This window comes from Seriola aureovittata, chromosome 19, assembly GCF_021018895.1.
Source record: "Seriola aureovittata isolate HTS-2021-v1 ecotype China chromosome 19, ASM2101889v1, whole genome shotgun sequence".
NCBI classification, from domain to species: domain Eukaryota; kingdom Metazoa; phylum Chordata; class Actinopteri; order Carangiformes; family Carangidae; genus Seriola; species Seriola aureovittata.
In genome coordinates this window covers 9,499,021-9,523,679 of record NC_079382.1, presented here as the reverse complement: position 1 = coordinate 9,523,679, position 24,659 = coordinate 9,499,021, and the positions used below count along the sequence as shown (strand labels likewise).

General features: G+C 38.7%; 2 protein-coding genes across 5 annotated transcripts; one reads left to right on the top strand and one right to left on the bottom strand.

The window, feature by feature from the left end:
- The first annotated feature begins 4,393 nt into the window (after positions 1 to 4,393).
- hddc2 (HD domain containing 2) lies at positions 4,394 to 8,884 on the top strand. 2 transcript variants are annotated; one of them, XR_008830498.1, is made up of 7 exons: positions 4,394 to 4,862; positions 5,601 to 5,722; positions 5,978 to 6,080; positions 6,181 to 6,249; positions 6,334 to 6,472; positions 6,917 to 7,145; positions 7,256 to 8,884. XR_008830498.1 is itself a non-coding variant. In XM_056405652.1 (6 exons), exons 1-6 carry the CDS (start codon positions 4,788 to 4,790, stop codon positions 7,075 to 7,077), a joined length of 669 nt encoding a protein of 222 aa, XP_056261627.1. In that variant the 5' UTR covers positions 4,395 to 4,787; the 3' UTR covers positions 7,078 to 8,884. The 2 variants fall into 2 exon arrangements, 1 of the variants encoding a protein (XP_056261627.1); XM_056405652.1 differs by having other exon boundaries at positions 4,395 to 4,862; positions 6,917 to 8,884.
- tpd52l1 (tpd52 like 1) lies at positions 8,006 to 24,530 on the bottom strand. 3 transcript variants are annotated; one of them, XM_056405649.1, is made up of 8 exons: positions 24,416 to 24,520; positions 21,935 to 22,033; positions 18,389 to 18,409; positions 16,522 to 16,640; positions 16,236 to 16,384; positions 14,754 to 14,855; positions 11,430 to 11,490; positions 8,006 to 10,769 (listed from the first exon to the last, which is right to left on the bottom strand). In XM_056405649.1, exons 1-8 carry the CDS (start codon positions 24,429 to 24,431, stop codon positions 10,647 to 10,649), a joined length of 690 nt encoding a protein of 229 aa, XP_056261624.1. In that variant the 5' UTR covers positions 24,432 to 24,520; the 3' UTR covers positions 8,006 to 10,646. The 3 variants fall into 3 exon arrangements, with proteins under 3 accessions (XP_056261624.1, XP_056261625.1, XP_056261626.1); XM_056405650.1 differs by lacking the exon at positions 18,389 to 18,409; XM_056405651.1 differs by lacking the exons at positions 18,389 to 18,409; positions 21,935 to 22,033 and having other exon boundaries at positions 24,416 to 24,530.
- Between the last annotated feature and the right edge of the window lie 129 nt (positions 24,531 to 24,659).

The window sequence follows — 24,659 nt, the reverse complement described above, 5'->3', positions numbered from 1 at the left end:
ACAACTTTTTAAAGTCTTCTCACACGGGCCGGATGAAATGATGGAACAGCTTTAAAAAAAAAAAAGCAAAAACATCCACTGTAGAAAAACTGCAATTCCTATGTACCAAAACTTTTCAAACTTAAGCCAAGAATGGGCACTGCATGTTTCCAATTAAGACATGAGTTCAGGAAATGAAAACCAAAAATACTGGGGGATTTCACTACCTCTGAATGAGTAAACAAAACTAGAGAACTGTAGGTGTCAGAAAGGATCGGTAATTCCCACAGATTCACCAGAAGGTGTTGAAAGCTTCAGTCCTCCAGAGGATTTGTTGTTTGGCATCCTGGTGCGTATTATCACCTGTTTTGGGAACTCTGCGGTTCTTCATCCACTTCTCCAAAACACATTTGAACTCTCCAGTGTTCCCCTTCATGCAGAGAGCTTTTCTTGGAACTGGTTTTCTTATGCGATTCATGAATCTGTGGTCCATCATCTTTTCAGATCCTGTCATTTCTTATGGCATCAAAAATTCCCCCGATTTGCAAAAAGACCAACTTAGTGATATTCCTTGAGCTTATTTCTAAATGACTAGTCATTTTGTTTTTAGGCTTTATGATTCTATTTTTGCAGAAAAATATGAACAGAAACAACAACACACTTGAACACATGAAACCATGTGCTCCTTATTAGGAAAGGAACAGCAAATTATCAAAATAACATCTCTGCAAAAATGGACTGCCATGCTCTCTTACTTCTTGGCTTGTCTGGAAAAATGTCAAAAGAGGAATCAGCAGGAGCTTCACAGTGGGATTTTACACTGGAGTTGATTTATCTGAGAGAGAGACAAAAGACGCACTGCCAGACAGAGGAGCTGGACAGGGCTGCGCTGGCTAGATTAGATTGTCAACAGGTGCGCAGACATGAGCACACACGGACCGGACAGGCGAGGCAAGGCGAAGGCTAGGGAAGAAGAAGGGTGTGTTTCTCAAATCCCTCAAGAACAAAAGCAAACCTAGAGACGATAAAACAACACCTCAGAGGAGCCTGTGGATGTGCAGCCAGCTGCTACAGAACAATATCATCCATCAATCCACACGCAATAGATTTATAGATAAGACTGTGCCAGCAAAGCACATATCTTCAACAGGAGAGTGTGAAGAAGTTTAACTCTCTCGTCACTAGAAAGGACTGCCGGCCAGCTGGAGATGCGAGAGGAAACAGTTTTAACTCTTTGCTTGAGATTTGAAAGTATATGAAGATGCATTATCAAATGTTACAGGGCTCTGTGATAACAACATGTGAATCAAGCAGAGAATGGCTGGATAGAGACTGCTGAAAGAGAGGTGCAGGGGGGTTCAAAGGTCAATGGGGAGGGGCTCCACAAACCCAGTAACATCCCCTCAAACTGACTGGGAACATAAATATGTCAAAGCTACGCTCGCTGGGGTGCCAGATCAGATTCTTGAAGAAAATAACCATTGTAGGCCGTGGAATGTCTTAACCTCCAAAAACAGAGAAAACGTAAAATGATTTAACGAACACCAAGCAAAGGACTGAGAGCGCAAAATGAATACTGACCAATAAGCATATGGACATGTAGCTGTAATCATGTTCACATTAACCTGTCTAAAATTCAAACTCCAGCACTGAAATCATTCCTTTTGCATTTTCATATTAAAGCACTTGTTTTTATACTCACCAAGACTCCAAAAAGATAAATCCATAACAGGTCATTAAAAGGTGAGTCCACTATAAAACAACCAGAAACCACCTGCTATCACAGTTTTGGTGGAGAAGAAAAAAAAAAAAGAAAATTTAGCACGTACAGTATGATCAAGCAATTTAACAATCTAACTTTGACCTTTTCACCACTCGCACACCTTAAACCCTTTGGCTTTTTTTTTAAACATACTTATGCTAACACACTTATCCACAGACATCAAAAGACAACACTGCATAACAAAACAACAACAACAGGAGAGGGGCAGGGTAGACTCCCAGAACCCACACCAACATATGTACCCAGTTACAGTTTACATGATCAAAGGAACTTGCAACAATGTCCCAGTGTCCCTCAAGTCCCTTCTCAAAATCTTTTAACAGGCAAGCTGCTGGTTACATGTTCATTAAGTCCATGTATTCCTCCAGCGACGCATCTCTAGAGAAGCAGCCTGAGTAGTAGTGATAAGGAATGAACAGGATAGCATCAGAGTTAACGGATAATTTATATACTGTGAAGAAGTGAGGAATTTGTAAGGAGGGTGAGCCCACACACTGATAGAACGATCCAGGAGGTGAAGAGATCTGAAAGTACAAATGTAGCCTGAACCATCCACAACTTGGAGTTTAAAGCTTTGTACACTCAACATCATTGAAAAATAAGTCTACTTTTCTATTTCTTTAATAAAAGTAGTTCAGTCCAATCTAGAAAACACAGGTTTTTATGTTGGGTTTCTGATGTGAAGGTCGAGCTGATGGTTACAGCAGTCATAATAGTGTTAATATGAGAAATCACTATTTGTAGCACATAAAATATGGCACATTATAAGATTAATTATAAGATTCAGAAGAATTTAATAAACAAAAAACATTTATGGCAGTAATATAAAAACAGCACTTGCTTGCACAAGGAAAAGAATAACGAACACAGAAAAGTAAATTTCATAAGAAAACAAATATATATACCGTATATATATATATATATATATCATAAAAAAACAAACATATTGCTGCTGTCATTCAAAATTATGTTCATAAAAACAACAATGATGCACTTCACTGTCTTCATCCTCTTGCTTTTTTCAGCACTTTCTATAAAGAAGGGAAAAAAACTCTTTGTTAATCTACTTCTTGTTCAAAATACTCAAGATATAAACACTATTACTAAGCACAAAATCTTCATCTCAATCAAAAATTGTCAACACCAATAACATATCATATAATACTAGCTAGGGCTAGATGATATGCAAAAAAAATCATATTGCAATTATTTTTGGCAGATATTGCCATACGAGTTGTTTAAATGGTATTTTTGTTTTTGCATTTCTTTTTCAATTAATATTTTCTTTAAATGACGATGTGATTTTTGTTGGGCCTTGTACCATCAAGCATGTTCCATTACGTCCTGAGAATATGATCCGTAGTCGGGCATCTCTCACCACAATGCCTATGGTGCCGACAACACTCAATGTTGTGACACATTTTACCTTTATCAAAAAAAGATTGGAGCTCCTTCGATTTGGATATTGCACTTGGCCATACTGTGACTTTGATTAATTGTGCAGTCCTAATACTAGTATTTAAATGTGGTAAATGTGTACGTTTCAGTCCTGTAATGTTTACCTTATATTTGATTAAATTTAAACATATGTACTCAATATAAAATCATCTTTTTTAGATACATAAATGGGTAAAGTGACAAAATGATTGACTTTAATTGAAAAAGAGGAAGAGATCCTGATATATATTAAGCAGCTCTAGCGGACAACATGCAGTTATTGATTCTGTTGAGTCTGACACTTTCCATAATTTCTTTTAACACTTTTACAGTCTTAATTAGTTCGTCTATATCACACTCTAATTACAATATAAGAAACTTGCTAATTACTGCACCCTCTAATTTAGAAGGATATTGAGTGTATCTTTGAGCACAGTGGCTCAAGGACCTCAGGGTTGATCAGAGGTAGAGGTGAAAAGATTAAATTCTGATAATCGATAAATCACTTTATGTAGTAAACTGAACCGTTACCTTTATAGTAAACTGAATCTGGTTCTTGACAGTTGAACGGACAAAATAAGCATTTGAAGACATCACATAAGATCATGGAACAGTTAAAGGCATTTTTTCCACAATTTACTGATATGTTATGTACTACCAGATTTAACTAGGTAAATACGCGTCAGCGTAACTAACGATGGTAATAATATTAAGCTGCAGCTCTCTTTAGAGATTTTTTCAACGTGTTACATTAAATCAATTCAAATTGCAGCATGTCAGTAATTTCTGGTTCTCATGAGATACACGTGAGGCCATTTGAGGCAACTATTTAACGTTTGATGACATTTTAAAGTATTTTTTTGTCTTTGAACTAACCTTGGAGACTGCTCTCAAATGCTGAGCTCTGATCGTTGCAGATTTTTCTTCAAAAGCTTTGGCTTTCGCCTCCTCTGCCAGGCTGTTCAGGAACAACAATGTCAGCAGTTCAATCTGTAAAAACAGGGAGGAATCCGCTTGTTATTTAAGTTGGCTAGCTTGGCAAAGTTAGCCGCAAACAAAGCGAACAGTCAGAATTAATATCAACGGTTTCCTACCATCGCCTCTGACGCCGGTCCCATATTTATGTTACTCTTCGCTTTCGCCTTAATAGTATATTTCAGTTTTGGTGCCTTGTTAAGCATTTTGACAAATCTTCGGCGTGAAGCAAATGTTGACACAAATGTTATTCCTCTTCTACTGAACCAAAGGTTTGTTGACGTTTTCCAATTTCCCGCTTCTCTTACTTCCGGTTTAAGTGCTTCTTCTTCGAGGCTTTTCTTGCCGCTTACATCATTACTTGTTGCATTATTGCCATCTACAGTTTTTTCCTATTTTTATACTTTTCGCAAAGAAATTAAAATATCATGTGCACATCGAGGACAAGAGACTATCAAATGAGATATTCTTTCGATGCACACATAAAAAACAAGACAAAAACAATTCCACTGCCCAGGATTTAAGTGCAGTATCTCTTTTCACTCTGGCTTATTACGTTGTTTATACTGCCACATAGCGGCGGGAGAAGTTGTTGCAGTAGCAGCGGACAGTAATGGCGACCATGATGCAGACAGTAGCCGGAACGAACAGTATGCTGCAATTTATGAAACTTATCGGACAACTTAAAGTAAGACTTCTCTTCAAACTCAGGCGACTTTTATGGGGATTGTATGCCTATGCAAAAATGAACAATAATTTAACTCCGGGACTGGGTGTAATGGGGCTCAGTCTGTTCGTTCAAACTGTTATGCTGGTGCTGGTTAGTGTTAATACAGTAAGACGCTTCCTTTTGGCTTAACAAAAGTGCAGCTCATCATTCTCTCTCTCTCTCTCTCTCTCTCTCTCTCTCTCTGTCTCTCTCTCTCTCTCTCTGTCTCTCTGTCTCTCTCTCTCGCTCTCTCTCTCTCTCACCACTCATATACACACACACACACACATTACAACTTAACTCATTACAGCTTGACAGCAAGAAAAAGCACTTTATTACTGTAGTGTGGAAACCTGTGATGTGGATTAAACAATATGACGAGAAGTTTGACAAGGTCCTTGTGGGGTCAAGAAATGCTGCCTGAACAAAATAATTTATAATTTTCTTTAACATTTTTTCCTGGCAGTGGAAGTGTTCAAGACCTTTCAAATGTCTTGTTTTGTTCAACCAACAGTGCAAAACATGAAGAAATTCAGTTTACTATAATAAAAGCCAAAGAAAATCAGAAAACAGAAAATTGTTTTGATGGATTTCTGCAGTGGTGTGAGTGTATACAAATGCAGATTCACTAAGATGGTGAAATTAGTCATGAGATTTTTTCCTCTCCCTCCCCTGTGCCACTGATGACTTGTATGCTGTGGTTGATGTTACCTGTAGAGAGTCCCACGGACCGGCTGGGTGTACAGGAATGTGAAGAAACCAGAGAGTGTGTCAGACCACATGTACCGCATGGCGATGATGTCACTGACCATCACTGATCCTACAGTGGACAAGGACAGGTGGGTCATACACACAGCCGGGCAACAACATCGGTGATGCACCTTTGATTGATGGAGAACATATTATCTAATGTAAAGATTAAAGCATTGAACATTTAAATATCAATTAAAGTTGTTCACTGCAAAATGAAATAGAAATTATTACCTACTGACAAAGAACAGCAACTTGCTCTGTATTTATTAACATCCTCCATAAAGCTGTGACACACTGTCCTGTCTGATTAGTTACCTGTCTACACACCTGTTTGTCCTCAGGTGTATAAAGCTGGCTCTGGTTCACGACATGGCAGAGTGCATTGTGGGAGATATTGCTCCGTCAGACAACATCAGTAAAGCAGAGAAACACAGGAGAGAAGAGGCAAGAGACTAGCAGCACTGGCATTATATCCACACACGAGAGACTGTTCAAAGCCTTTGCTGTTGTTGACTTTTATAATATCTCCTTGAATCTCTTTTAGGAAGCGATGAGACAGCTATCAGGTCTTCTGCCAGAGGGGCTCAAACAGGAGATTTATGGACTGTGGGAGGTAAATAATTAAACTAATCTAATAGTCGGCTCAGCAGAACTAAACTGGATGTTTATGTGTAACACACACTTGTCTTATCTTCAGGAATATGAAACCCAGAGCAGTCCGGAGGCCAGGCTGGTGAAACAGTTTGACCTCCTGGAGATGATCCTGCAGGCTCATGAGTATGAAGAGTTAGAAGGAACGCCCGGAAGACTTCAGGAATTCTTTGACTCCACCAACGGTAAGTTTGTGGTCTGTCGTGCTTTTTGCCTTTGTCATCAGTAACCATCTGCTTCTCCATTTCACATCTGTTTCGCTCTTCTTCACTGAACATGTTAGTGAGGGCCTCCGGGATAGCCTGTGTGCAGACGATGGTTCAGAGCTGTGCTGTAAACATTATAAATACACATTTCTGAAAGAGTGATTTGATTAGACAGTCAATAATCTGTGGTTGTAATTCAAAATGAGAAGCCCTTTTACATTTGTTTGCTATCTCGAAATATTATATTTTGATTTAATGGGTTGTCATTTCAGGCCTCAGCCAATTAAAAACACATTGTGTAGACGTTTTATTCATTGTGTGTGTTAGTCAACAGACCAAATGGGTACATGAAAATTTATATTTCTCATATTTTTAAGCAAAATTCAATTATAATTTTCTTTTTATACTTTTACTGGTTCTCAGGTCGTTTCCACCACCCAGATGTGCTCCAGCTGGTCAGCTCTTTGAATGAAGAAAGAGGATGTCACATGACTAAAACTGATGGCACAAAGAATTCTGGGAACTCGCAGACCACTGGCGCAGTATCTTCGCAGCCGCCACACACGACTTCACACACGTCCTGACTGCAACACACACACCAGCACCTCTTTAGTGGAGGGACAGAGATACTGGACTGGAACACAAACTGTGTGTAAGCACGCAAGACTGCGTCATATGACCAGACACGTGAGAGGATATGGAAACACTGTATTTTGGGAATTTCGATTGCCATTGACAGTTGTCTTTTCTGTTTTACCTCAGTGTGTCTGAGCTTGGTTCGGCTGTAATGGAGGACTTTCAGTTCACTGCTGCAAGGTTTAATCTATGCTGTCCTGGAAGGAACAGTATCAGTATCTATCATCATCTGTAATAAATACACTCTGCCCGGTACTAATGCAAAAACTGCCGGATAATATATCAACACAATATAGTGAAATGTTTCTGTAAATGGATTGAAAGTGTAATAAAACCTATATAAATTTCAAGATGATGTTCTGACATTATCACATTATTTACTGCTAATGTCAAGAGAAATTTGGGGAACTATGCCCAACATCTTCTATACATCAAAAGGCTTTATTGCATGTTTCAAATCCACTGACAGACATTTTGTTTACATTTTGACATGTTTTTAAATATATATTATCTGGCAGCTATGACATAAAAGGGGTTTCCATAAAAAAAAAATGACAATGTTGCTGCATCATCAGACTACTGTAGCAGCATTATTCCACTTATGCTGCTAGTGTTAATGCATTTTCTCATTCTGTGATATACAGAATATGTTAGAAATCTACATTGTTGGTAGCGGTAACATCAACAACATCCTCAGGAACTTGCAGCTTTGCTGACAAAAGAAAACTGATTATTTTAAGTCAATCATTTTTTAAACTACCATATTAAGATGTTGCATAGAGCTTCAGTTGCAAGTTGTTACATTTATTACTGTATGTTTTCAACAGGTTCAGTCACAGTTCTCAGTGTTTATTGTAAAAACAGTCATCTGTGATATTTGGTTTAAACAATCTTTAATATCAACACATCAGCCATAAGAACAGTTATTTATAACGGTGTGTAATTAATTGTATGAATACAGCTGAATATGTTCAACACAGCAATTTTATTTGAATGTCACAGTTTATGTCTTTGGGTTTTAGTTTTAGTGAAAGCTTTTATAAAAAGGTATTTAAACTAGTGATGAGTGCAATTTGATTTCAAGCCAACATTAATGTACAAATATAAACTATAAATTGTAATTCATTTTCCAATGGCAGAACATGCATTACCTCAGTTATTTGGTAACAGGTCAGAGCCGACAATCCTCTCTTGCTAAAATCTTTCAGTTCTTTGAATGTTGAAATTAATTCAGTAAATACATTTCATGGACAGATTGAATTAAACATGAAGTGATTCTGGGCATATTCTCAAACCACAACAAAGAAAATAAAAGTCTAGCAGGAGAAAGACAGTATGAGAAAAATGACAAAACAGATTATATATTGAAAGCAGAATGTTGCTTTGATGGCAGGTTATGCAGTGGCCACCGAGACCAAAAGGACACGTGATAAGATTTTTTTTTTTTGTCTTGTGTTGCACCAACCTTCTCATAGTACAATAACAGCATGTGCTGGACTTCAGGGTCACATTACAGCCAAGGATTGTATTACAGCTTCTGTACGCAGCAGTTACAGTATGATGTTGTATTAATGTTATATATTGTGTATCAGTGACATAGCAATAGGCATCAGATTTTCTATCCTGTGAGTCAGCAGGTGACAGAAAAACTTTTGAGTTTTCTGGACGATTTCAGGTTAAAATCTCTTTAATTACAGCTGTAATCATTCTTTGCTAAATCAAGGTTTTCAAAATAAAGTTCCCTTGTCTAGGCTGTTTTGTCTACAGAGAATAGTGTGCATTTGCTAGATCCAGCATCAGATTACATTTTCCAAAGTGATTAGTCAGATTCTTTTTTAGTAGACAGTCATGAGAAAACCAAACCTGTATATCATCATTACAGTTACACATGAAATACAAAATGTAGTATTTGTCCATATTTCACTGCACATGGCACATACACAGTGTTTCATTGCTTCCTATAGACTAGTTTGTCCTATAGTGTGAATGAACAGACTAAAAATAAGTGCCATTAGTATGATCCAGTGTGCAAACAGGCCCCAGCAGATGTGTGATTTTCAGAAAGTTGTATGACTGGATGGATTTGTGACAATGACAAAATATAGTTTTAGGTGCTATAATAAAATCTTAAGACAGGGTTTCTGCAGGGTTCACTGAGTTCCATCATGTTTTATGGTGCTTCCAAGCAGTATGTATTTATAAAATAATTAATTTAATTAATTTGACCCGGGCGAGCAGAAAGTATGGATGATTAACCAATTAAAAATAATGAATTCTTTTTAGAGTTGCAACAATTAGTCGCATTTAATCTATTAGTTCATTGAAATAAAATAAATTATCTTCGTAATCAATAATTGTTGTCAACATTTTTCAAGCAAAAATGTCAAACTTTCTGGTTTTAGCAACAAAATGTTGAGATTTTGTTTGTTTGTCTTTTGTAATATATTATAGTAATGATTTTTGGACTGATGAATGGACAAAACAAGAGAAGAAACCTTAAATTTAAGACTTTTTAATACTTTCTAAGACCCCTGTTTCTTTTTCTTTTTTAGGAAACTGAATGCAATGCTTTTTAAGACTTTTCAAAACCTGCAGATTCCCTGCAAGAGCAAGAAGTCTCGTCTTAGTGTAAAATCATTTATACAACTTTTTCACCCAGGAGTTCTGGGTTGATGACATCAGCTTGGGTTATACACATTTTGTTAAAAGTACTAAAATGTAACATAAAATTATATATATATATATTTTTTTATCAAACACATATTTCTAATAATAACCTAAAAATGTAGTTTTGTATTTTTTGGTATGAAGGTTAAGAGTGGTAGTGATATTGTGGAGCAGCACTGTAAAATGTGTTGAATATCTACCAAAGTTCCACATCTGAGGAGTTTACATAGCAAAAGAAGGAATCAATAACCTCTTGTTTTGTGTCTGAGGGATTCCAGCTGAGCTTTTCACTTGTGATGACAGGGTAATGAGATGAGCCAGAGCCAAACCATGCAACGTTCAACTAAAGTGACAGAAATACAGACCAGAAACCCTGGGTTATGGTTCTTTCTGCCTCCTGGGGGCTGATTTTGAACCTGTTCATCATTGCTTGTCATTGTTTTTTAACTAAGGCTTCACTGATTTACCACTTCAACCTCATCTGATCACATGGTTTGGAGCCACAGGAGGGCAGGTGACATTTGTCTTTGATGAAAAAATCCACTACACTGAAGTATGACAGCCGTTCAACAACAGATCAACCAGCTCTAAACCTGGTCAAAACATGACATGGTGTCAATTTTCTATCAAGGCTAAGCTTTTTAGGGTTGCAGGAAATTCCATCCAAGTGTTAGGAGACTTTACAACATATGTGGGATTGTTTGGAAAAATATCAGCACTGTTCAAATCAAAGTATTCTGTAATATTTCAGTCAGAGCTTTGGGTAGATAAGTGATAAAGTGCTGTGATACAGCAGTGATAGAGTTCCTGTATTTTTTTTTTAGTCCTGCCTGGTGGTTTGGATGCACCTCTAACACGGCCTCTCAGAGCTGTCCGTCAAGTTGTTAGTGGGCGTGTCCTGAGAGCTGGCATTTGCTGCAGATGAGAGGACTTCTTCAAAGCTTCCTCCAGTCGCTGTACCACCAACCTTTGTCTGGTATAAGAAAAAGAAAATGCAAAAAACTTGATCAGAAAAATAAATCTGTGTCCTTGCTGTACTACCATTGTTGTGCTGCGAATGGGCTCAAGGTGGCAGAGTTTTACAAAAACCAACACTGTCAGGCATTTGAAGGGAGTGTAAAAGTGTTTTTGGATAGATAACTGAGCTTATATGTGAACTTTTCAGCAACAACTTCTGTTTTAACACTGTCTTTGAGAAGCTTTCATGAACTCAAGCAGTGTGTACATTTTTTAGAGACAACCCTGTTGTTCCTGGGATGATATTAAAACGGGAAGTCTCAAAATAGGAATGAAGTAAGCAGCAATACCAGCGTAAGGTTCTTGGAGAAAGAGGTCTATGAGGACACTTTTTTAACCTTTTTCTACACTGTAGACCCATAAAGAATAAGGATCACTGTGAGTATAAATCACCAGCAGGATCACTGCAAGAGTCAGAGTGTAAATTAGCAATTACACACAGATGATAGTGTTTTGCTCTTTGATACGAGATTTATTTCTAAAAGTTGTAGGTGGTTTAGAGATATGGCTTCGATGATTTTTAAAATAAAAAAAAGTTTCAGTCTTTCATCGCTTCATAATGCAGTTGCAATCTCTCTCTCTCTCTCTCTCTCTCTCTCTCACACACACTGTTTACCTTGATAGTGGACACTGTAGTCTCAACTTTCTCCTCAAAAGACTTGAAGCTGGGAGAGTTTCTGTGAAGACGAAACAGAGAACAGTGTTTACTATATTAGAACGTCTCAGTTACTTGTTGAAATAATAATAAGTCACTGATGTGCTGTCTGTTAAAAATGACCATGTCAGTTATTGAATTGTGAATGAGTTTATAAACTGATTAATACTAAAAAACAGTTTTTTCTGAATTGGCAAACATGTAAACTTCGGTGACCTGAGGTAGTGAAGGCAACTGAAAACAATATGAAAGCAGGGATGTAAAGAGGTGTCAGGTATTTTAGCTTTCACTGCCAAAATACTCGCCATATCATTCTGACACTGACAAACAGCCATTAATTAAATAAATATCAATGGAAGCAGCACATTAATGTATATAAGCACTGTTATATTAAGTCAACATTAATTTAGATAAAAGTTCAGTAAATTATTGCATGAAAATGACACAGACTGGTTACCTCATGGTGGGCATGCTCATAGACTGTCTGATAGAGTAGCTGTCCCCAGAGAGCGTGGTGAGAGAGGAGTTAATGATTAGCACAGGCTACAAATTTCCCCCCTGTGGGATTAATGAAGTTCATCTTATCTTATCTTACGCACATACAAACACACACATACACAAAGCCAGAGTAGAGCTGGCCGACAGAGCTAGCAAGAGAAAGCATTGTTTTGTACGTTTCCTTTTGATATTGCACATGCAGAGTTAAGTCCCACATCTTCTTCTCATACAGATAATGGAACGAGAGAGAAGGCTGAAGGGGAAAGATACACCTGCAGGGTACGAACTGGTTTTGTGGGGAAACTGACTGTCGGTAACAGCTCCGACCTCGTCACAGACAAACGGATATTACATCTTTGGTATGACTTCATACAAGGCTGCAACTCACAGTTAAGTTCATAGATCTATCTTCTTCTCAGCAATAAAACAATCAATATTTCAAAAGTAAAAAACAAAAGTCTGCATCAGTCTCAGCCTGTGTTAGCTTAGCTTTAGCACTTTCCTGCAACTTACAAGGATGTGCTGGAAAGTTCATGACACCTTGTTCACATGATTCATTGAGACAATTTATTTTGGTTTATCAGAGACCAAAATCAATTTGATCTGATTCTGTGCTGAGACAAGCACCTGACTGAGAACTGCAGTCCAGCATGGCAGTAGCATTTACTCAACAAGACTCAGCTGACTGTCGGAGTCCATACTGTACCAAACAGTTAGAGATCTATTGAGTTAAGACTGCTTTGTTAGGGAACAACTAATGAGGCATAATCAGCTGTGTGACTCTTACCCTATGGAGTTGGACCTTGGGAAGCATGGAGGAAGATGGAAAACATTTAAAGATGCTTTGACAGCTTCACAGTTACACTTTAAAATTCACTTTGAAAGAGTTCATCTAATTTATGTAATTGATACAAACTAGTTCGCTATGAAAGGTAAACTGCCACTGGTAGTAATATTGTTTTCATTTCAGTCTACGTCACCACAAGGAAGCAGACACATCTGTTTGGGGGAAGTTAACTAGAAGAAGTGAACAACATTTCTGTGGACCTGTGGGGAACCTGATTGTACTGAACTGTACTTGTTCTACTGAAGTTAAACACATTTGAAGAAAACTCTAAACCAATCTCTGTTTACACACACACACACACACACACCCACACACACACACACACTCACACACTGCAAAGACAGGAATAAAGAGTTAAGTTGTTGCAAGAAAATCACACAGAATTAACAACAGTGGCACAGACACACTGAGCAAAGAGGAAAATCTGACCTTTAACTGCACAAAAATGACAAATATGTGATGTTTGTGGTTGATTTGAGGTGGAAACAAAGCAGCAGAATTGGATTTTTCAAGGATGAAAAACAGCTTTTCTGTTACTTTGTCCAATGGTAAATGTTACACTGTAGGAGACTCACCTTTCAGAATCAGTGAGCTTTAATTACATGTATGTTACATTAGAGAGATAACTAAATACAGTATTAAAAGCAATTTGTTGCACATATAATGGGAATTACTATTACAGTGAATTATTTATTAATGCAACAGGACACAATGTCAATAAAAACTAAATGCATGACAGGTGAGTGGGATAAACAGATATAGAAGCAAACTGATGGGACAAAATTACGTGCAAGAACACACTTCGAGCATATCCACGGCAGGAATTTCAAACATGCTTACTGTATACAAACAAAACCTATGCACACACACTCGCACACAACATACCTCCGTGGGAACAGTAACTCTAGACCAACCATGCTGGAATACACCAAAGATAATACATTGTGTTTCCTTTTTGTAATTTGTATCCCAAAAAACACATCAAACTGAACGCAGCAATGTCACTATAAATGACAGCCATGAAGAAACTTTTAAATCACACATCATGACTCATTTGTCAAACATCACAGAAATAAAATCTCTTTCTGCTTAAATCTGCCGGCATTCCCAGTATGTTGACATGTTGCCGTTTCTCCGATCAGCTTTGTTCCCTGACCTTCGAACGCTTTCCTCGTGTTTTCTCCTGCACATACTGGACACACTCCCTGCAACACGCACGCCCACATTCTGCAGCTTTCGCTCATCATATAACACAAATTCTCTTTTCATTTCACACACACAATAACACAGACGGAGCAACACAGAGCGTCAGAGAGAGACAACAAGGGAAAGAAAGTGACTGAGGGAGACAGACTTGGCTTCTAGTCCTCCAGCTCCCACAGAAAGCAGCTTAAAGTGGTCTTACATAATCTCAGCTTCGTCTGAATTGGACAGAGCAAGAGTCAAAACTCAGAGATGGAAGGCACAAATAAAAACATGTCTGTGAGCTGGATAAAAGTGGGGATTCATTAGTGGTGGATGGGTGGATTGAGTTATACTGGGTTGGTTTGTGCAGATGAGTCTATCATGGACCGTTTATGATGAGCAAATGCACAGCCAGGGCTGCAAAAGACACATGAGCAGGGTGACGCATGGTGTTTGAAAGAGACTGGGACTCTAGCCACAAGGACACAGGATGATGCAGAGATTCAAAAAGCATTTATCGTATGTGTGTGAAGGAGAAGAATTCAAAAACTGATGTAATTAGTGTGTTATGGAAATTGGGTTTGCTTTAGATTCATCATCGGAATCTGAAATAAGTCCAGTTGAGATTTCCCAGTGACTGTGTTTTTGCATGATAGATCAATCAACACAGGCAAACTGCTGACGTCAGTAAAAGGTCGGTGACAGGTGAGCACTGGGAGATTTTAATCTGTGATGAAATGAGAGATATTCTGTACCTCATGTCTCCAAACTTCCTGGTGATGGCGGTGCCGAGGGTGCTGAAGGCTGCTGTGGTTTTCTGTCCCGCTGTGGACAGCGTCTCTGAAGTTTTCTTGTAGCTGACACACACACACACACACACACACACACACACACACACACACACACACAGACACACACACCCACACACACACACACACACACACACACACACACACACACACACACACACACACACACACACACACACACACACACACACACACACACACACACACACACACACATATTTATTTATCATCAGCCTCATCAAAGTCCCAGGCAACTTGTTTCATAATGCTGAGCCATCCTCTTAATTATCATGCACAGCCTTGAAATCATCCACTACACACTGTTTTAATGCAGGAAGTCACTACTTCTTACTTATTCTGTGTTGTTACTCATCACTATCACTCATCATTGCCCTTTATCACTCATATCATCAGGTTTTTTTACACGTATAAACTCGTCTTTTAAATTTTGGTGGCGTGTGGACCCTTTAGTTTTGCATCTGGATTATAAATTGCAACTTTAACCAATCAGGCATCTGTGTCTCTCCAGCTTCTTACACTCCTGTGGTCACACTGGTTCATTATAGATGAGGATGGAGGCTGTGTGTGTAAAGTGATCTTCAGGCTCAAATGTAACTGGATAAGAAGGGAGGTGTGTAGAGACGATCCTCTTGCTCGTCTCTTGTCTCCATGTGTCCGGACAAGAGCTCAGCACAGACTGTCTAATGAGGAAATTAGATTATTTCTCTTCACAATAAAAGACTAAACATGTTAACTCTTCAAACCAGTCCTATCCTGAAATATGCCTCCATGATAAAATACGGTATATCACAATTAAGTGATTTTTTATCATTTTATTCAATTTTTTAGTAGATATGAAAACATGTCTTTTGAATTTAACATTAAAAGAGAAAAGCTGTTCACTAAAATGTTGCTCTGTTTGGTTTGCAAATGAAAATGCAGAGCAAAGACTGGAGAGGGCATATAAAGCTTATTGTGCTGTAAGGTCAAAAGTAGCCTTTAGCACTGTTTGATGTGTTTTCAATCAGATTCATGATGTCTGTTACAGTGAACACAGCAGTGATAGCAAGTCACTCGCATGCTGTGCTGCTTATGTCCTTTTAATTGGGTTTTCTGATACCTCTGATGCTCCGTTTGGAGGATGATTTTATAGATGAATAAATACCTGCTCTTTGTGTGCATGTGTGTTTACTCTCCTTGTGTGTGTCCTGTAAAGGGCATCTATGTTGACAGCAAACAGAAAAGCCATTCTGTCATGTGCTGCTGCCTTTACCACCACTGCCATAAGAATGGACACACACACACACACACACTCAAACACACACTTCCTTCCCTGCACTTAAACCTACAAACTCTTCCTCTGTCTTGAAGTTTCTCTCTCTCTCTCTCTCTCTCACACACACACACACACACACATATTAAACTTACGCCGTGGAGCTCTGCATGTCATGCCAGCCTCTGCTGAAGTTGTTTTTGAGCTCACTCAGAGGGGTGATGCCCAGTTTCTGTTTGAGCTCTGCATGCTGCTTCTCTTTGGACGACAAAACCTGCCTCAATGTATTGATCTCCTCTTCCAGCTGGACACACACAAACACAAAGAGCTACTTAACAGGCACTCATCCTTTTACTGTATATTACTGTCTTTGTACAATCAAATTGTGTGTGTGTGTGTGTGTGTGTGTGTGTGTGTGTGTGTGTGTGTGTGTGTTCATACTTTAGCCAGTTCTTGCTGGATCTCCTCTCTCTCCTCCTCTGTCATGATGGAGTTGTTTAAGTTGACTTCTGACACCAAATCCTCATCGGCCTCTCTCAGTGGCTCAGAGTCCAGAAAACCTGCATTAAATATTCACACACATGGTGAAATGTTCATTAACGCACCTGGAAGACAGTGAAGGAGACACATATATTAAAAAAAGAATGAAAATACTAAAAAAAAGAAGAAAAAGACGGTCTCTCTGGAGATATACAGATTTGATGTTCACAGAGAGAGAGCTGTGGAGTCAGTCAAGTCAACACTTCCTACAATTAAGCATCAGTCCATTATTCACCAGTATGAAAATAATAATCTACAGTATTTTCCTCTATCCCGCAGGTTTCTGTTCTCTCCTGCAACAAAACATTGGGTTTAAGCAGATACCCACAACAGAAAAACAAACAGGATTGTTTCACTCTTATATACTAAATGATGTGTCTATTCAAAACATTTTGTATTACCATCTTTTGTAACACAAAACTATAACCCCCCCCAAAAACATCAACATCAAAGAAGTGCCACGTATTTCTGGAGGAAACGCTGCTCATCTCTGCTTTTCTTTCAGCTACTTTACCTCCCTGTATTTTAGTGTGTGTGTGTGTATCTCTGTTCTTTTCCCTGTTTTATTTTGTCTGTGAGAATGTGTGTGTGTGTGTGTGTGTGTGTGTGTGTGTGTGTGTGTGTTTGTGTGTGTCTGTGAGAATGTGTGTGTGTGTGTCCATAGATCTGTCTGCGCCTCTGTCTGACAGTTATGTAATCTGTGGCTGCAGCCTGTAGAGCTCTAATCTGGATTAACTGATGTGGATTATCTTGCTTTAACTCTACTGACTGACACTACAGACTGCCGCACACATACACACTAACACATACACACACACACATACACACAAACAAATAAACAAGATGCTTTCAGATGTCGGCAGACTGAATTTCATTTCTGCAATAACTGATTTTAGTTGTTTACTGTGTGAGTAATGGGAAATACCAGGAATTTGAAGTCTTGAACCAAAATGAAAGACATTATGTAAAACCCAAGTTTGTTTACGCGAGGAGCATGAGGATTTAGGGAATCACAGAGATCAAATCCAATCTATCCAAACAAGATACAACAAATAAAATAAATTTTGTGAGCGGAAGAAATTCTGCAAGACAGCTTCATGAGGAAAATGTTTTCTTTCAAACATTTAGAAAACAGTCTTTAGAAGAGATTTCCTGTTTCTGCCTCTTACTGAAACACCTAATTATACGACTTGCACACTATACTTATATCTCCTGCAGACAAGACTGCGTCTCATAAACACAATTACACTGCCACACCCACAAACACCAGCGCGCAGTATAGATGATGATCCTGTACTAAACCACTAATTCAAAGAGAAAGAAATCATTTCCAGTGTCTCTATGAATGAAAATGAACAATGAAGCTGGTTCACGGTGTCAGCTGATCAGCCTTAGGTGACTGATTCTTATATTAGATGCAGTAGAAGTATAGTGAGCCTGTCATGAAGTTTAACACCTGAGACTTAGAGATACTGACTGAATAAAAACCCAGAAACAACCAACACAAGATAGCAGGAGCTTTACACATTGCGACTGCTACTGTCTGATTAGCCTGATATTGTTGCAGGTTAATCCTGACCAGACAGGTACCACACAGCAACAGGCAACAGCAGGACGACTGTGCGCACACAACCCGATAAATGCAAATACAAGTAGGTCATAATATCAGCGTATTTGTTCTGGACCTGTAAAAGTTTTGCATGTAAACTAAAATATAAAAAAAAAAAAAACACCATTTTGACAGAATGGAGATGAACTACTACCGTACCTGCTGTGAGGTGTCCTCTCTCTTGATGTGGCCGCATTATAAGACAGGAGAGGACAGAGTGAGGTTAGTAAAGACAATTCTGCTGTTACCAAAACAGTTACTGCTTGAAAGTCTATGGTTAAAAAGGGCTCAGCAGCACCACATGCAGCAAAGACGCACAATTCAAACAACTGCAGCTAGCAGCACTAAACTCAAGCACAACATGCAACAGCACAAGTCAGACTTTTCTATAGCAGGGAGCTATTTCTAACTACATTGCACAGGAGCAGGACAATCAGATTTTTTAAAACCCCTGTGGCTCAGATGGAAGCTTTTCATGTCTAAGTGCACTGAGAAATCTGATTATTTGTCCCTGCTCACACGGCCATGAGAAGACCTCAGAAATACCACGAAGAGCACCGATTTATATATTCCCTACCAGTGGAAGTTCTGTGTTCAGTTTCTGTTGCATGTCAGACAGATGCATGTTTGTGAGAGTCACATGTGTTACAGTTTGTCATTTATGGAAACAAAAGGCACAGTGTGTGAGCGAACGTACAACACGTCATGGTTAGTTTTCAAATAAAATTAGTGAAAAATCTGATGATCTGTTTTAGAATTTCGCCTCTGTCATTTGTCCTCTGCTGTGATAGACTGTGGCCATTTCACTGGTATGAGAAGAATGCTGATACTTGTAAGTTAATATGGTTCACTGTGTAAAATTGGTTAGATCAACCATCAAAGCAGGATTCAAAGTAAGCTTGGGTCCTGAGAAAACTTGTTCTGACACTTTCTACGCCACAAACACATATAACAGCTCTTTACTAAACTACAGGGACGGGGTCAATCGAGGTTTCATTTTAAAGCATTGTGGACATGCAACATACAACTATTTTTTATGATATTTTTGTTCCTTTACACTTGAGATTTATATTTGGACAGTTACACATTCTCTTTTTCAGCACATTCAATTTGAAATAAAATAATATATACTTAAGTGCCAAGTTTCAGCTTTAATTTGAGTAGGTTAACATCAGTATATATTAACTGCGTGGGAGATACAGTAAGGGTCAAAACTACATTTTAAGGAAACATTGCACTTTGGTTGAACATTTAACATAGACCCATAGAGATGAATTAATGGAACATTCAAGTTAACTGACCCAGAACGTGAACCAAACAACAATTTCAGTTTTTCCCCCCCCGGGTAGTAATTACGGGACTTTAACACATCTGGCCATGGTGCTTTCAATTTCACAGCCTATTATTAAAGATCAGAACCTTAAATTTGGTGGAATTGGTATTTGCTGTGCTTTAATATGTTGACTCATTGACATGAGTCATGGTAAAATGTGTAATTTCATCATTTTAAACTTGATGATTAGGTGATGAAGAACTGCCCCCTGAAACCTGATCAATTCAGTCGGCACTGATCATATGTACATTATACATACACATGGATTATAATTAAGATACATCTGTCTTACATTTAAAAATCAAACTAGAAAATGTGCTACAGTGCAGACCTCCGCCATGGCCAGTGTCAAACAACTTACACCAGACTAATTCATAGTAAATGATATGGATCTGCCCCAAAATCTAATGGATCGTTTCCTGGCCCATGCCCCATACCTCCACCAAGTTCGGCGCAAATTGGCTCAGGACTTTTTGCATAATCCTGCTGACAAACAATCAAAGAAACCAACCAACAAACAGACAGGTGAAAACATAGCCTCTTTGGCGGAGGTAACTATAAGGCAGGACTTTAGATATATTAAAGTCGCCTCCACTACATTCTACCCCTCTCAGAATATATTGACTATACACCAAAAATAGGGTCTCTAAAATGCTTTCATTGTTTTGATTAGTCAACTTTTAATTATTTAATTGACAGTTTAATTATAATATATTGTTGTTGTTGTTTTATTTAGGCTCAATGTGATCTATCTACACTGCCAAGACTAAAATACTGGTGGGGGAATAATAAATCCTTTTTACTTATTTATTTGTTGGCCTTAAAATAGTCAAATTAAAAACATCAAGTCTAACATTACCAACATCTGCCTATAATATACCCACAATGTGTTTGTTGTTTCTTTAATTGCTGCGTTTCATGTCTCTAGGTTAGACTTGACCTCAGGAACCTCAGTGGGTCTGGTGTGGCTTTAAATTCCCAAAGAGGTCAAGCATGCTGACAAGTAAATGTTCAACCAGAGTGAAAGATTGTCTACTCTACGGCCTCTAATCTACATCCCTCTTCACCTGTGCTGTCCAGTTGCATATCCCAAGTAGTGGACATGACCCAGTCGTCAGAGAGGGACATTGATGTCTGACCCCACTGATCCTCCCCTGGTGGTGAAGCTTTACCCCATTCTGTCAGGTTTTCACCGTTTTGGACCCCAGGAGTCGAGTCTTCCCCGTATGAGTTCTGCCTAACCGACTCCTCAACGGAGGGTAAAAACCTACCCCGATTCAAACCTGAGCAAAGTAACATTTTCAGTGACTTACACAAAACAGAAATGGCTTGATTCAGCTTAGTTCTCATGTAATGATGTTTGAGCTTAACTGACAAGAAATGTGATCAACAAAAAAGTGTTGATCCGTGTGAAAGTGGCCTTAAGATTACAGCAAACAGGAAGTTTCTGTTTAAAAATAGAGAAGTCTCAGCTCCTGGAAAAGGTAATCAATGAATAATTTTATACTACGAAAAATCCTACAAACAGCTACATTATGATAATTTTATTCTAATGATGTGTCCATCATCTATAACATACAAGCCTGGTCTCATTTATACCTGTAATATATTTGATGACTAGCAAACTGATTTAATGACTTCAAGCTGCACTAAGTGATTTTTTTGGCCAGTTAAACAAGCTGTAAACACAACCCTGACACACAGCGCTGCATTATCACTTTACAGAGTTGATGTGGTGAACATGCAAATTGTTATTGTCATGCAAAAATATTCACTCTACTGTATATCAACTCTGATCTGATCTCTAAATGGTTTACTGTTCACTAGCTAGCTGCTAATTTTGTCTGCCTTTGCCATTTATCTATTGTCCAAGGGGCAACAAATACATTTGGTGCTGGGCAGGTAATGTACAGTGGGTGTAACAGGGCTGTTTCACTGATGACAGCAGAAGAAGAGAACAGAGAACTTATGTGTCAGTCAAGGTATCAAATGTCAAATACCCTGATCTTTTGTCGCAGACAGTCCTACAAAAAAATCTCACAGAAATGAATCAAGTATAGTTCCTGTTTTATTTTAAAAGTGATATGATCCCTGCCTTGCTGTTGTCAGTTTGCCCACTCAGACCACACTCACCGACTCTCCTGACTATTGGTAGGTAAATCAACACTCAATCACATGAAATAGAAAGGTACTGCTGCACTGATTTTTCTGAATGCAAACTTTCTGACATGTTGCACCTCAGTCACCGTCACTTCAGGTTTTTTGCCCTCGATAACACACACCTGCTAATGTGGTCAGTGTGCCACAGTGGTTTTCTGCTTCGTGTGATTCAGTGCGGATTTATGTTTTCATCTGGGAGAGTTGAGTCTTACCCTGCTCTCCCTCGCGTGTGGCTGAGTTAACCCATTCCTCTCCAGGACCCATGCTGCCCCAGTCCACCACTGCTTCACTCAGAACACTAGAGTACAGCTCTGCAGCAGAGCAAGGCAGCAGGGTGAGAGGAGACAAGAACACTGGTTACAATATACACAGACACAGGGATGTGGTGCTTCTCCACTCTCCACTCCAGCTTTGCCATTAAATGGATAATAGTTAGGTCTGTTTTGTTACAGGAGCTGGTGCAGGCAGCTTATGTGAATTTGCATTTGCACAGGAACAGGAAATCTGATGTTTGACCCTTTGTGGCATAGATCTGAACTTCTTTGAGCTCTTCAAAAAGGATATGTTCAATTCTTGCAATGTAAAGAGAATCGTAGCAAATCTGTGCTTGTCTGAGTTAACAATGAGATCTTTTGCACAACTAAGCAAAAATAACCAAGGTTATTGAGCAATCTAAATATTTTGGAAACTGATGACATCTCATTACACCATACTGCAGCACTACAGGAGGAAGCAGTCCAGAATACGGCCAGTGTTGTTTCAGTCATAGTCATTTCCTTCTAGTTCCACAGTTTAACTTGTGGTAAAACTGAAACTGGTAAACAGATTTCAGTGTAAAACATAAGCATGATATCATTCACTCAATATCATTCAAGTCTAAAGTTTACATTACATTCATTTCAAAGACTCCATATCAAAGCCACAGAGACTCATTAGGCCGCTCTGGTGTATTTCATAGGCTGTCTGGTTTGCTTTGGAAGATATATTTAACAAATATCATGTACATTTTAACACTCCCCTTCTTTTGCTCTCCTTTCTGTGTCTTCCCCCCTTCTTTTTGTCCAGGGTGAAATACCTTTGGTCACAAGATTCCCATCTGGCCCAGTGGTCATGTGGCTATGCTAAATCAGAGGCCTGGGGATGGTCATATGGCTACAAAATCAATTGGAGCTAAACCGGAGGCCAAGTTGCCTGCAGTATGGCCCAACAGCAGCAATACTGTACATACTATATATAAACCTTTTTAATCCAAGACTGAACATTAAGTTATCCCAGCGGCATTTACATGGGAGAGGTATAAAGAGTAGTTCACAGGCCTTAGCTGTTATAACACAAATAGATAGATTACAATGTTAACAAAGTTTTCCCATAATAAATGAAAATTATCCTGTAGTTTCACAGACAATAAGAGTCTTTTTGCCCTGCTCCATCTCTGGCCCCAAAGCCTCACCCCCCACCTCTTGGCTATAACAGGTACCCATTCAGACTTGGAATGCAATAGAAAGCAATTAATTACCTGTACAACCAAACACTTATCCCACTGACTGCACAGATGAAGCGCCATTTAAATCATCAGTAGTTAACCATTCTTAGTAAAAAAAAAAATTAAAAAATAAATGGTTGGACCAAACAGCAATATGTCTGAACAAGAATACAACTTACTTCCTTTACAGCACCATTTAGTAATTCTGAACATCATAGACTACATTGGCACTTGAAGCAATTTCACACATAATATAACAAAGTCCATAATCATAAATGTACATTACAGCTAGATAAGATCAAATGACATTAATGTTGGGCCTTCTGGTGATAAACACCAGTTACATTGTAGACTTTATACAATCACATCTTTTGTAAACTACAAGGATAAACTATTTACTTCATGGAAACTCTTTGTTACAGAAATCTATTGCATGGATTTACTTAGCACTAAGTGAGAATGCAGTCACTGTTTTAATATGAAAACTTATAAATCTCAGAATAAGGCTTTCACCTGTAACTGGGTTTAACGGGCTACATATCTTAGTTCTTGATTGGCTCAAAGGGAGTGAAGATGCTGGAGATCATGCATGGATAACAGGGCAATTTAATTGATTTCAGAGTGGTGGAAAATTGTGGGAAAACTGGCACTTAGCTGAACCACCACTAAATACCAGAAATACCTGAAGACTCATGTATTAAACCACCAGACAACCTCTGAGTCAGGAAACAGTATCCTGCCACAGAACTTCATTTGGTGTGGAGTTTCCGTGTTGTCTTGAATAAACAGTAACACAAGCCAACTGCACACTGGACCACTGTGTATGTGTTGACGCTTCATGTCTGTTTATTTGCTTCTTTAAAGAGGCCTAATGGACGAGAAATCTCTTCAGCTCAATAAATGACACATGCCCAGTTTTAAGAATCGTAATAGGCTATATGAGAGAACATTCAGCAACAGCAAACTGAAATAATCTATGCTAGAAGTCATCACTCCAAACCTGCATTTTTTAACCTTTCCAGTATTTTCTGATTTATGCTATTTTCTTTCCACACTCCTCCAACCTCCGTACAGTGACGTGTGCAGCCTACATTCAACTTCAGCTCATTATCAGATCAACAGCAAACAAACAAGCACTACACTGACCTCAAATAACGTCTGTCTGCCAAATAAAAAGTTTCGTCTTTCACGTTAGTTGACAATAACTCACCTTGTCTGGTTTCCATCAGCGGCAGCCAGGTGAGCTTCCCAAACAAGCTTGTGAGACACGCCGGGTACAACAGCACGCGCAGCACCGGTCGTTGGGTCCGTGAGTATTTACTCGGATTTCCTTCGGATGTCACGCGCCTGTTCATCACTGAGGCGGAGCTTACAGCACGAGCCAATGAGCTTGCGCTGGTTTGATTTACTTAATCAATTTACATATTGAACATATATACATTTATACAAAATAA